General features: G+C 33.5%; 1 protein-coding gene, 1 long non-coding RNA gene and 1 pseudogene across 2 annotated transcripts; 2 read left to right on the top strand and 1 right to left on the bottom strand.

Annotated features, from left to right (window-relative positions):
• Positions 1–1132: 1132 nt before the first annotated feature.
• LOC126694146 (zinc finger BED domain-containing protein RICESLEEPER 2-like) lies at positions 1133–2416 on the top strand. The gene has a single exon (XM_050390231.1). The coding sequence runs from the start codon at positions 1133–1135 to the stop codon at positions 2414–2416; it is 1284 nt and encodes a 427-aa protein (XP_050246188.1).
• A 1306-nt stretch (positions 2417–3722) lies between these two features.
• LOC126712133 (uncharacterized) lies at positions 3723–6907 on the top strand. The gene is made up of 4 exons (XR_007651048.1): positions 3723–4261; positions 5202–5284; positions 6030–6111; positions 6270–6907. It is a non-coding gene; the product is annotated as an uncharacterized LOC126712133 (long non-coding RNA).
• A 2168-nt stretch (positions 6908–9075) lies between these two features.
• Positions 9076–15049, bottom strand: LOC126712132 (cytochrome P450 CYP82D47-like; annotated as a pseudogene).
• Between the last annotated feature and the right edge of the window lie 6 nt (positions 15050–15055).

Here is a 15055-nt window from a genome sequence, read left to right as displayed (position 1 = left end):
CTCACTGCTTACACCTTCAGTTCAGCCGCTGTTTTCCCCTTTTTCTTCTTTAACCTTTTTTAAACTTATTTTATATCCTTTCAACTCTTCACCGATAGGACAAAGGTAATTGCTTAGTTGCTTTCTTGTCTTGTATTGTTTAGTTTTTGTGTCTTTCTTATTTCAGTTTCCATCATTTGAAATATATATAATATAAAAAGTGATAATAGAAACCTATTTTATATCATTTCAACTCTTCACCGACAGCACACTTGATATTGCCAATTTGCTTTCTTGTCTTGTATTGTTTAGTTTTTGTGTCTTTCTTATTTTAGTTTCCATCATTTGATTAATTTATATAATATGAAAAGTGTTAATATATCACATGCAAAGCCATTCTATTTCTGGCAGAGGCAATTCATTGTATATTCAAGTATTTATTGTTCATTGTATATTCAAGTTAATATGTTATATTGTTATATATTAAATATTCTTACGGTTCATCTTATTCTTTGTCTTTGTCTAATTTTTTTAATAGGTGATGGAGGGTGAAACATCTAGTGCCCACAATGAAAAACCCAATGACAAAACCGAGTCTCCAACCACAAGTAATACCAATGCACTTCCTCCTAAGCATCCTAAAAAGAAAAAATCTGAAGTTTGGGATCACTTTTCAATGATGGGTGATTGTGATCCTAATAACCCTAGAGCAGCATGTAATTACTATGGTAAAGACTATGGATGTCGTGGGAAAAGGGATGGGACTAGTAATTTAAGGAATCATCTTTATAATCAATGCCCCACATCCCCTTATAAGGTCGTAGACAAAAAACAAAAGACACTTTGTTTTCTTAAAAAAGAAGAAGGGTAATCTACTCTTAAAGCAGTGGGGTTTAGTGAAAAAATTGCTAGGAATGCCCTAGCAAAGATGATAATTGTTGATGAGTTACCTTTTAGGCATGTAGAGAAGGAAGGCTTTAAGTTTTTTGTTGAGGTTTTGGAACCTAGGTTCACTATCCCTTGTCGCACCACTGTTGCTTGTGATTGTATGAATCTTTATTATGAAGAGAAGAAAAAATTGAAAAAAGCATTTCAAAAGCAACGAGTATGCCTAACCACTAACACTTGGACATCAATTCAAAATCTTAACTATATGTGTCTTACTGCTCATTGGATTGATAATGATTGGAACTTGCATAAAAGAATCTTAAATTTTTGTATTGTTCCTAATCACAAGGGTGTCACAATTGGTAAGCATATTGAGAAGTGCTTGCAAGAGTGGGGGATAGATAGGATATTTACAATCACACTTGATAATGCAAGTTCAAATGATATTGCCATACAATATTTGAAAAGAAAAACTAAGGATTGGAAGACCACCATTTTGGATAATGAGTTTTTGTATATGAGGTGTTGTGCACATATTGTTAATCTTATTGTGTGTGGGGGCTTAAAAGATCAAAATGAATCAGTTGTTAAGATTAGAAATGCAATGAGATATGTTAGGTCTTCTTCATCTAGGCTTCAAACTTTTAAGAATTGTGTAGAGCGTGAAAAAATTCCTAGTAAATGTCTAGTATGCCTAGATCTTCCAACTAGGTGGAATTCAACCTATATGATGTTGGAGGTAGCTGTAAAGTTCCAAAATGCTTTTGAACGGTTACAAGAGGAAGACTCACAATTTGACTCATATTTCAATGATGATGAGAATGAGGTTGGGGTTGAGGATGATAATGGGAGAGGAAAAGGGAGGGGGAGAAAGAATATTGGGCCTCCTAATGTGCTTGATTGGGGAAAGGCTAGAATCTTTGTGCAATTTCTAAAACTTTTTTATAAGGTGACTTTGCGATTTTCAGGCTCTTTATATGTCACATCTAATGCATTTTTCCATGAACTTGTGTCAGTGCAATCTAAATTGTTGACTTTAAGTAGAAGTGAGGATAATATGTTAAAGAATATGGCTGCTAGCATGAGAAAGAAATATGACAAATATTGGGAGAATATTAAAAATATCAATTTTTTGTTGTACGTTGCCGTTATGCTAGACCCTCGTTATAAATTGAGATATATCATGTTTTCCTTTAAACAAGTTTATGAGAAATCCAAGGCAGAAGAACTAACAGCAATGGTGGAGGCAAAATTAAAAAAATTATATGAGCACTATCTTCAAAAGGATACTAGTGCTAATATTGCAAAACCTAGTGTAAGTCAAACTTTTGAAGAGATGGATGTTGATGATGAGGAGGAAGATGATAGCAAGTCATTTGCCTTTCAATATAAGAAACAGTTGGAGGAGGCAGAAAGTTTGGAGAATAAATCTGAAGTGGATAGGTTTCTGACAGAAAATTGTGAGGGTCTAGGCAATGCTGAATTTGATATTTTGGCATGGTGGAAGCTTAATAGCCATAAGTATCAGATTCTCTCTCAAATAGCATGAGATGTCTTGGCTGTTCCAATCTCCACAGTGGCCTCTGAGTCAGCTTTTAGTACTGGTAGACGTGTACTTGATCCATTTCGAAGTTCTTTAACTCCAAAGATGGTGGAGGCTCTTATTTGTGGACAGAATTGGTTGCGGTCTTCACCAATTCCAATCAACCTTCGAGAGGCTATGGATGACATAGAAAAATATGAAGAAATTGAGTCAGTTAACATTTTTTTTTTAATTATTTGTTGAAGTTGGTTCATGGATACTTTAATTTAGTTATTTTTGATTAATTGCAGTAACATGTTTATTATATGTAATATTTTTTATTTTAGAATTTGCTGCTTTAAATATAAAAGATGTGGAGAATTGATTTAGTTGATTTTGAGGAACTTGGCTTAGGCAGGTAATATCCATTCTCTATCTTCATTTGCTTAAACTTGATTAGATTGATTACATTATAAATGATAACATGAACAATAACAGAGTAAAATCAAGTGTTCAAATGCTTGTTGCCAATGTAGCTCATAGGGATTTACCATTGCATCATTATATTTGGCATTGTTGTACTTAAAGCAACTTAGGATTATGTGCAATTTTCATTATCTTATATAGATAACAGTAACATTCCTAATTTTATCTTATGTTGTGGATGATTGATTAGGTTGCTACTTGCTTTGGAGGAGTTCAACTTAATTTTTGGAGTGGTACCGAGCTTGAAGTTGATTGATGAAGTCTATTTTGTGAAGAACTTTTGTTAGAATTGAGTTTATTTTCAGTGGGTTTAATTTGATTACATTATGGCTTTTTAGACCATGCATACCATTTTGAAGTTTATTTGTTATGTAGGTATGTTATTATTTTGAATCCTTGATGTGACTTTGGGAATGTTAAGACTTTGAGTTTGTTGATTTAATTCTACTATTTTTAAATTTCCTAAGTTGTAAGGCAGAGCCTACTTTTGTTAGAGATGATATATCTTTTTTTCATTGACTCTATGTTTGTGTTGGAATTGAGATTATTCAATGAAATCTACCTTTAGTTTTTTATGTGCATTAGTTATATTTTGAGATTATCAATAACAAATTGTAGTTTGTGATAATTAAAAAATAAAAAATAAAAAAAAATAAAAAAAAAACATTGTTAATGCCAACCCGCCTAACCCGCCTAACCTACTGAGTGGAAACCGCCAAAATTTGTAACCAATCCGCCGGATGGGTTGGTGGTGGATTGGAATTTTCCCAAACCGCTAATGACGGATTGGATAGAAATATTGACCTTTATCTGCCCAATCCGACCCGCGCACACCCCTACCCATCCCCTCTCTCCCTCTTCACTCATTTCTTTGGGTCTCCCAATAGTCCTAGTAGACAGCTCCAAATTCCCTAACTTCCGCGTTCATACCAAAATTTCACAAAATCTTCCATATTTTGATTCTCATGTACACAAAATCTTAATTCTTCTCAATCCTCTTTTTTAATTCAATAATAATTGTTTTTTCTTTTTGTTTCTCGGTGGCCATGGCGCTAAGATCCGACGATAGAAAATTGTCTTTCGAGATTCTGAGCAAAAACATGTCTTTCGAATAAGACGAATCCTTATACTTCTACCGCTCAAACTTAGATCCAATCCAAAACGGCGTCGTTGTCCAATCCAAGCCCAAGCCCAAGCCCAATCCCATTCGCAAGAAATGGAAACACAAGCGAAAGAAACCGATCCACTCCAAGTCCTCCATTTGCGAAGATCCGATCGCCGAAGCAACACTCGATCCCGATAAGGTGACAATCTTGTTGAAGAGGCTCCTGCTGATATACCATCTCTATTGGAGTTGAAGCGGATTTACTATGAACTAATGATAAGGTAGAGTGGTTCTTGCATTTTCTTTCTTCACTGCAATTTTTAATTATTCTACTTGAAAAGGTACTATAGGCAAATAGAATAGTACTCATATGAATGAGTAAATCATGGCAGGGACCGAGAATCCTAGAAAGAGATGTAGTCGTCTCATGTTACTATCACTAATATCACTAATTGGTTGTGTCTTTCAAATAATCTGCATTCCATCCAAAGCATTTCTACTGTTCATAGACTTCTTAATTCCTAAATGGACAACACTCTTCTCTAATGAGTTGGCATTATTGGGTTTGATTAAATAAATATTTAAGTGTTCAAAATACTAGTGAACCATTGTAATCTAACTTCAATTTTTTTCCCCAATAAATAGTAAGAATTTTTCATACATAATTCACCATGTCCTTAGGCTGCTAAAAGTTAAAAAAAAAAAAAAAAAAAAAAAAAAAAAAAAAAAAAAAAAAAAAAAAAAAAAAAATCTTGGCATGTTTCACAAAAGTAATGAGGACGCTTTTGTTTAGTCAACTCTAAAACTCATTTTTCTTTTAGAAATTCTATTTTCTTTACCTAAGATTAGCACAGAACTATTTAATTGTAATTTTTATATAGTAAGTATATATGGTTATTAATTTGAAAATTGTTTTGCTATTGATGATTTTTAATTTTAAGCATGCAAACAGACATTATAACAAGTATAAATGTATATGTTTAACAATATTAACATACCTGTCCGGAACACTGTCTAAATATGGTAAGTCACCATGCCAAAGAAAAAGTGTTCAGGTCGAAATAAGTCACCCTTGTCGATTTCCACAACCCATAAAAGATATTCATCACTCTTGCTGATTGCTCACTTGGCAATTTTAAATCTTATTTAGGAGGGCAGCCTCACTAACCAGCAGTTTTTGGTTTTCTTTTGGTTTTCTATTTTATCCTTTTCTGTTTCAAGGTTGATTTGCTGAAGAATAAATTCAAGTTTGACGAGGCTTTCAACTATAAAGAAGAGTCTGACTTGGACGCCACTTTAAAGAGGTTAGTAGTAATTTAGTTTTAATCAGAATTCAAAATATCATTTCAATCTATAACAGGGCCACTAGTTTGATACTGGAGTAAACATTGGACATCCATTCATTCATAATTTCAGCCTTTGAAATTTTTGTGTTACAAAACATGGTTATATTTTGATTACCGATTATCCTAACCCTCACTGTGAACCCATCTCCCCCTTAATAAATGGGGCCAACACATTTGATTTTATGCTTTTTAAATCTAATACCATGATAAATTACCAATTATTCCAAGAGTTTAAGTTGTTAGAAAAGGTTGAATTTAATCACTTAATCATTTTTCTAACATATTGTTGATTAATTTGTCTCTGTCATTCCTTCTTTAGAAATATGGGGACTCTCTAATAGGGTAACTAAAGAAATTGTGTTGGGTTTTGACCTTTTGACAATTGCTTTCCAAATCGGTTTCAAAGAAAAAGTAGGGAAAGAAAAGAAAGGATTGGGAAACAGAGTATTTTTTTACTTCTTTATCACATCTGCTAGTCTGAATCTACTGTGAATGCTGTAATGTTCAATAAGACCGATAACTATGTGGCTTTCAAGGTACTACACTAATACTACTTCATAATTCACTTTCAAATTTCTAATTTTTTGAACACCTTTTGTGGTTTTTGAAGTGGGTTTTTTTTTTTTTTTTTGTTATTTGTGTTCTGGGTTTTTGTAATATTGATTTGTGTGAAAATTTGGATATGGGTTTGTTTGATATATAGGTGAAGACTCCAAATCCAAAGAAGTACTGTGTGAGACCCAATACTGAAATTGTGATGCCCAGGTCTTCCTGTGATGTTATAGGTCTATTTCTAATAAATACTTGAATTTTGTGCTTAATACATGTTATTTTTTAATTAGTTTATGCTTAGTCACAGTTTCTCTTTTATTAATTTTCAGCTTTAGAATTATTGTTGTCACCAATATTATGTTTCTATCTTTGAAATTCATATATGATGCAGTTACAATGCAAGCTCAAAAGGAGGTACCGCCGGATATGCAATGCAAGGACAAGTTCTTGCTCTAAAGCGTGGTGGTAAGTCCTGGAGCTGTTGCAAAAGATATAACCCCAGAAATGGTACTAATATAAAAAATGATACAATCTCTTATGTGGGTTTTTTCTTTGTTGGTTGCTGTAGTAGTTTAAAGTGGGAAAATATATAGATTAAGGAAATGGTATTTTTTGTTGTTGCCTTTTAGTTTAATAAGGAGTCAGGGCATCATGTTGAGGAGAGCAAAAGGTGAGTCTACTTTTTTTTTTTTTTTTTTTTGAGAATCAAGATGTGTCTACTTTATGGGATGCCAACTTGGAAATTTGTACTTTCTGCTTGATCAAAAAAGCTAAAAGTTAGTACAATTGTGATATTTCTAAAATATATTGCTTTCTCATACTGTGGCATTATGAGAAAGTTAGTAGATCCTAAAGGCTAAAAGTTAGTAGATCCTAGATAAGTCTTGCGTTTTATGTACCGTGGCACTAATACTGTAATAACATGTATTTTTAGATTAGTTTACATGATTCATTTTTATGCAAGGGACCCATTTTCGATATTGCATGGATCGGTTCATAAGATCTATGAGAATGATTTATGATTTTTTTTTTTTTTTTTTTTAAATCTATGAGAATGATTTATGTTTTTTTTATTCCATTTCATTTATATTTTTAAAGAGAAATAGATATGCTACTGTATGATTATTGAAATCACTGGGGTATTTAGAGGATTGCTTTCATGCTTATCAGGCATCATATAGATTACTATAATGATGTCTGTTTAACTTAAAAGGCACAACTGATGACGTTCTTTTCTACTATGGCTTTGTGATTGAAGAATTCTATAATGAGTTGTATGGTGATATTTTGGGCTGTCTTTTCTCTTTCTATTCTTTCTTCCATAATTGATGACAAAAGTGAGTCAATGGAGTTGGAAAAAAAAGTTATTGGAATATAATGGTAGGCTTTGCCTCCATCAAAGCAATATTCATTTTGGTCATTCCTTCCGTTGTATATTTTTATTTCATCCCTATTTCCTTCCCACCAAATTAATATAATGTTAGTTTTGAGGTGGTGTTTTCTAGTTAAATTTGTGGTAGTGGAGCTAAAATTATTACACGTTTTTTGTAATATAAATGTGATTTTAGAACTCGGGAAAAAAAAAAAAACCTATAGTGGTGGGCAAAAATCACCGTTGAAAGACTATAATTATGAAATAATTAAATAATTAAAGACCTATAGCAGCATTTATAGTCCGCTAGCGGCTAAAGCCTCACACATATAGCGGCGGGTGTAAACGTCGCTAAAAGGTGTGTAGAATTTGTTGTTTAATAAACCCTATAGCGGCGCTCAATACCCGTCGCTAAATGAGCGATCTATTGCGGCGTTTTTTGTTACCGCTGCAATAGAGCTATTGTGGCACCGCAAGGCTGTTGGTTAGAACTGCCACAATAGGCCAAATGGACCTTTAGCAGCCATTTTGGGGCTTTTGCGGTAGTTTTGGCCTGTCGCAATAGGCCAGTTTTTTTAGTGATAGTAACAAAAAAGAATTAATTTTTTTTTATAAATATATTTTACAAATAAAAATAAAAATTCATTATAATTGACATTCATTACATAAAATCTCAAAAATAAAAAATTGTATTTAGAAATATCCATTACATACATTATAATTGACATACTTTTCCTTCTACTCTTTTTTGTTTTTAATTATTTTTCCCCCACTTTATTTCCCACCATTCAATACAACCCACTTCCCCATCTATTTTTCCTCACTTTATCCCCATCACACGTTCAACAGACCATCACCCCCTTCAATTTTATCACTTCCCTTTTTCTTCACTATCTCTATATCCCAACGATTCTCAATCTCTATCTCCCTTTCCACTCTCTTCTTCCTTTTTCACCGGTTCTCTTCAATCTCTTTCCCCGTTATTTATTTATTTATTTTTCTTTCTTCACTAATTCACCATATGCTTGATTGGTAAATCCCAATCACCCCATCTATATAGTTGGAGACTTGGAATAGACTGCAAAAACATATATACATAGTACTAGTAGGTGCAAGTGCTTCTAGGCCGACATCTTCATCAAAAGGTGATGTTCACCATGGAAGTCGTGAATCAAATACATAATATATAAATCAATTATTTTTATTTTTATTTATTCTCGTAATATTACGTCATATAAGTTTTTGAAACTTCACAATTTTACTCATCATTTTTCTCAGATATATTTTTAAATTGAACGTAAAGTCTATTTCATAATTACACTCTCCATTAAAATCTTAGCCCATCATATCTAAAAAAAATGATCAATGATTGCAAATTTCTCTTATTTGGGTTTAGGTTATTTTCACTCAACAACATTAAACTTATCAGTAATGCCATAGCACACGTTTTAGCAAGAAAAGCTAACTGAACATAATGAAGGTGGAGAAATAACCATATTCTCCAATTAGGCATTGTTATTTCCATTTACAACAATAACTCATAGTGTCCTGCAATTTGGCACACCTACCAACAAAGTACAGACAAATCAGGTCAAATTTTGATCGAACCACATTTCTTACGGTCCGTTTAGGATCTGCTTATTATACTGAAATTAAAAAAAAAAAATTGTTGAAATAGTACAATGGACTAAAAAAATAGTACCAAAAAGTACAGTGAGACCCATAAATTGTAGCAAAAATAAGTTAAATAGTAAAATAAGTTGGCAAAAATAATCTTTGCCAAACAAACACACAGACATACATGTACGGCTACACATGAATTCTACTAGACAATCTTTAATCCATAAAGCTTGGAAGGTGTAGGCGAGGTTTGATGAGAACTTCAAGTGGGGTGGCTTTGTGGTTTGTGAGTCCAATTGTCTCGGTCATATCAACCTTTGCATCTGAGGGTATTGAGATATCATATACGTGTAGAAAACTAGCCAGTGCTAAGGGAACCATTTGAAGGGCAAAAGATATTCCAGGGCATGCTCTTCTGCCACTTCCAAATGGGAGCAATTCGAAATTTTGACTCCTAACATCAACATTCTTGTGGGTGGTGAGAAATCTTTCGGGCTTGAACTCTAATGGGTCTAGCCATATGCGTGGATCTGTTTGGATTTTCCAAAGGTTTGTGATTAATCGAGTTCCTTTTGGAACATGGTATCCACCTATAATGCAATTCTCAGAAAATACACGTGGTGCTGATAATCGACCTGCGGGATACAAACGTAATGTCTCTTTAACTATGGCTTGGAGATAGACTAGCTTACTAAGGTCTGATTCGTTTACAATTCTTTCCTTTCCCACTTGGACATCAAGCTCATCTTGTGCAATCTTCAACACATGGCGGTTGTTTAGTAGTAGCGCTATTGCCCAAGTTAGGGTAATTGTGGTAGTGTCACTGCCTCCTACAATCATAATCTGCAAGGTACATTTTGGTTTATTTTTGGGGTTAGAATGAGGCTCTGAAGCAAACAATCTTGGCATCTTGTATTTTATAGCTTAACTTCTGAGATCATGAAGCTATGAAGCAAGGACGCATACATGGACACATGACACCAAACAATCTTGTGTTTTTTTAGCTTAACTTGTGAGATCATGATTGCTATGAAGCAAGGACCCATGCAATTAGGAAGTGGATACACAATAGTACGTACTAATTACCATACAACAAAACAATTTTTGAGAAATTATGCTATCACTTGTTAGTAACTCGTGCAATGCACAAGAAAAATTAATATAATACAATTTTAAAAATATATTATGAAATTTGATAAATATAATAATTATTAATAGACATTTATTAAATTATGTTTGTGTATGCAGATATATATTTTACTATTTAAAGAACATATAATATACTATGTATGAGAATAATGACAAGTAAAAATTTATGAGATCTCAAAGCTTACATGACACAATATTATGAGATTAACTAAAAGTTTAATGTCATCAACTTTATATGAATATTATAGATTATAAATTATAGATATGATCAATATTTGAAATTTAATTACTATATATTTAAATCAATTTTATTAATCATAATTTATATTTATTTTAAGCTATACAAACTAATAACAACTATCAAAATCACCAAAAATATAACTAAAATCAAAAAGAATATTTTTAAAAATAGACACTGTAAGGTTGATCATAACTACAAGATCTCATAGATAATCAAAAACACTTAAAAGTTAAGAATGTACTACCGCACACATTTAGCGTAATGGTTACTCCACAAGTACAAAATTCTTGTGGGGTAAGGAGGTAAGGGCCGAATTTCAAGTTTTAAGAAGAAAAATTCACACATATACACTTAAGTTAGGTTAAAGTGGAATTTCTAATTTGTATAAAAAAAAAATTTAATTAAAAAAAAGAGTTATGATTTTTAGTGGTAACAATTTTTTTTTTTCTTTTTTTGGATGAGAACTATAACAAATATTAATATCCATAACTTACACATATGTAATAACCAATGTTCTTTATATAAACTAAGCACTAATCATTCAAATGAAGAGAAAAAACAAAAGCTTAAAATGTTTCTAGATTCCATAGGCATGCATAATCGAAAGAGTCTAACTAGATCTTTACAAATAGCTGGTAAAAATAAATAAAACAAATAAGCAAAGCAATTTTCTTCTAGACACATTTAAGATTTGGAGTCAACACCTAAATAGAATTTTCTTCTTGACACGTTTGAGATTTGTCAATATTTTTTGCCCCCTTCTGGAGACTAGAGTGAGATTTTGATTTCAAAATGAGGTCTGCGACAATTATGGCTTGGTTGTTGGTATTGCAATGGAGGCCGTGGTTGAGGTTCTGGCGAGAGGGATTTGAGTTGTTTGGGAATTAGAATAAGTCTAATTTGTTAAAACTTTTTTGACAACTCAGATTGTAAGTTGGTGGTCATGTGATTTTTTTTTTTAATAAAAAATATGATCCATCACTTAAAAGTTGACATGTTATTGTTACATTAGACATATAAGTAAGAAAGCTAATGGAAGTTAACAGAAAGACCAATAATGTTCATTTTTTAAACTTCAGGGACTAATAAAACTCACTCGAAATTTAAGAGATTAATTATGCTCACAAGATAAACTTCAGAGACCACCAATGTAATTTTATATTCTATCTTCCTCATCCCCTTAAAGAAAAGGCATTGCGTATCTCGCACTCTAATATATACACTACGTACACATCATCAAAATCATGAGTAGAATATGATATTCTTAAAAAGGTGGACGTCAAATGTGAAATTATTGGATATTGTGTGTAAGAAATATACCTGAAGAAGTGTGAACCAACATTCATTCATATATAAGGATGGGTAGCATTGGACTACCTACCCTTAATTTGGTCTTAATAGGATTTGATTTAAGTCTTAAAAATCTAATTATAAAAAAGTATTTAAAATGTAATTATGATAAATAATAATAATTCTTAAAAATCTACTTTTTCTTATTATTTTTGGCATGATTTGGAGCTTGTTTGATAGTGATGTTCAAATATTATTGTTCAAAATAATATGAAAATTATAGTTTAAAAAGTGTGTGAAAACATATGTTTTTAGTACTCATAATGCAAAAAAATTTATTTGATATGTGTATGTATGTATTTTTTTTTTTAAGGGGAAATTACATTTTACCATTCTAAACTATACCTCAAATTACACTTTGCACCCTAAACTTTTCGGATGCACATTTTGCACCCTAAACTATGACATCTGTTACACTTGCACCCCGGACTTAAATTTTCTGTTATATTGGACGGAAAGCTCAATCACGTGACTAGCACATGACTATTATTTAAGTAACAGCAAGTCAAAATACCTAAATGCCCTCTTCCAAGTCAAAACTCAAAAGAACCTCCTCACTCTTTTACACAGATCACGGTCTCAGACAGTCCCGCTCTCTCACACGTGACTTGGTGTTTTGGGTCTTTTGCATGCATAGATCAGCGGACTTTGAGGGTGGTACGGTGGCTGGGTCGCATATGGTAGTGGGTGATGGTGGCTAGCTCCGATTTAGGTTTTGTTTTGGTTGCAATTCATATCTGATTTAGGATTGTTTAGGTCCCAATTCAAATCTGGGTTGGGTTTTGGTTGTGTATGATTAGCTCCTCTCTCTCTCTCTCTCCGATTTGGGTTTTTTTTGGTTCCCGATTCAGATTCGGTTTGGGTTTTGGTTGTGTATGATTTAGCTCCTCTCTCTCTCTCACTTTCACGTCAGATCTTGGTGATAGATTGAATGAGGTTTGTGTTTGTGGATCTTGTGTGGGTTGGTCCGAATTTGTGTTTATGATTTTGTATCCCTATGAATTTGTGTTTTTGATCTGGTTTTTGATTGTGAGACGGCCAACAATGTGTGGGTTCTGATTGCGGATCTCATGCCCGTAAATTGGTGGCTGTAACTGTGTGTGGCCAAAAACAGTGGAAGAGTTTAGAGAGAGAAAGTGGCTTGTTGTTGGGTTGGAAGAAGGGCATTTGGGTCTTTGACCCATGTTTCACTTAAGCAAGAGTCACATGCAAACTCATGAGGTTGAGATTTCCGTCCAATATAACAGAAAATTTAAGTCCAAGGTGCAAAGTGTAACAGATGTCATAATTTAGGGTGCAAAATATGCATCCGAAAAGTTTAGGATGCAAAGTGTAATCTGAGGTATAGTTTAGGGTGATAAAGTGTAATTTCCCCTTTTTTTAAATATTGAAAAAAGTGGTAAAGTTTCTACTTTTCCTGACAATAACAGTACTTTTAATTTTTTGTTCACGGCACAGCCATTCCCACAACCACACACATTCCGAACACTTCCTCTTCTTCCTCTTTTTCCCACGTCTTCTTCTCATCTCCTTTTCATTTTCTTCCCATCTTCTTCTTCCTTTTCTTTCCACCATTCCCAAAGGCCTATTTTGCAAGTCATAAAATTACACCCAAATCATTCAGGGTTTGTTTGGATAGAACTTATTTTGCTGAAACTGAAAACTGAAAACTGAAAACACTGTAGCAAAATAATTTTTAAATGTGTGAATAGTACTGTGAGACCTTTTTAATGAAAAAATTGATAAAAAATGAAATTTGTAGGTTCATGAACAGTGCACGGGTCCATGGACAGAAATGTCAAAAAAACACGGCCAAACAGTACTGAACAGTACTCCACTGTTGCACTTGTCCCCTGAAACGCGTGTAGAAAAAAAAAAAAAAAAAAAAAAAAAAAAAAAAAAAAAAAAAAAAAAAAAAAAAAAAAAACTCAAACATGGATCCAAACCCACCCTCAACCAAAACTAGTACCTACATGAGAATGAGAGAGAGCCCCACGGGTTTGGTGTTTTTTTTTTTTTTTTTGGGTTGGCAGTTTTTCTTTTTTCTTTTCTTTTGCTACAATGATCTTGACAGTTTTTGAGTTTTTGTTCCTCTGCGAGAGTCAGAGGATGACGAATTGGAGAGAGAGATGAAGAGAAAACGTGAAAGAGAGAGATTCAATTAATATTTGTTAAATCAGTGGGTCCCATAATTTTAACTTATTTACAAAAATGTTACTGTGTGTGAAGAGCTTTTTAAAATCAGTGTTTAAACAATATTTTTTGAATAACGTAATTCAAATCCTCTTAAAAAAATTGTCTACCAAAAAAAAAAATATATATATATATATATATTTTAACAACAATTTTTAATATTTAAACATTTAAAACTTTTTTTTTAAATGCAATAACACACATGCCTTTGCTTTTGAAGGCTGCCTTACTTCGAACTCATGTTCAAGCATGGCCCCTTAAGCAAAGCTCCATGAAGAAATGAAAAGGGAGAACGTACCAAACATGTGGCTTTGTTGATTGTATCAGCATCATAACCTTCACGCTCTTTGCCATCAAGGATAGAAAGCATTATGTCCATGAAATCTTGCTCCCCTTTTGCCTCAGATGAAGCTCTCCTTCGCTTGTGCTCTTCCAACCATTCCCCAAGAATACTATCCAATTCCTTTGCAGTTTTCTTCATGGCCTTTTCATGTCCACCCAAATCTAACCACCCAAGAAAAGGAATAGCATCGGACACCACAAACAATCCCATAAGATGAAAGAACTCCTCCAAGGCCTTTTGGCAACGCCGAGCCTCTTCTTCATTAACCCCATCAATAGTACCAAAGCACCTCTTTCCGGCAATCATCCTAAGAATCACGTTGAGATTCAAATCCCAAAACCATTGCTTCAACTCCACCAAAATCAAGCCTGACATGTTCTTTTTCTTGATCCAAAGTTTGTATAAAGCTTTTATATCATTCTCAACTTCGGAGACTCTAACGTAGGAAAGCTGCTCAAGCCGACGATTAGAAAGTAGCTCTAAAGTGGTTATTTTACGTAATTCACGCCAATAGGGACCATAGGGTCCAAAGCCAAACATAGCATAATTATAGCCCAAGTGTTTTGTGGCTACTTGTCTGGGCCGCGAGGACACGGCCAAGTCGTTAGTTGTGAAGCACTCCTTTGCCATCTCCGAATTGCTCAACACCAAAGCAGGGTGCGATCCAAGCTTGATAGTAAAAAGTGCTCCGTATTTATCAGCCATGGCTCCCAAAGTAATGTGGGGAGGTTGGGTTCCCAGTAACAGACGGAGGTGACCAATTATAGGCCATGCACCTGGAGCATTAGGTGCTGTTTTGGCTAAGCTAACTCTAGACCTCTTAAGAAGATAGTGAGAGAAAATTATTATGGCAATAAATCCAGCTATAGTGGCAGAGCTTAGGGAAGGTGGAAGAAAATCCATTTTTGG

Source organism: Quercus robur, chromosome 2, assembly GCF_932294415.1.
Source record: "Quercus robur chromosome 2, dhQueRobu3.1, whole genome shotgun sequence".
In the NCBI taxonomy this organism is placed as follows: Eukaryota; Viridiplantae; Streptophyta; class Magnoliopsida; order Fagales; family Fagaceae; genus Quercus; species Quercus robur.
Note: the sequence above shows the minus strand (reverse complement) of the source record. Positions and strands in the feature narration are given on the sequence as shown.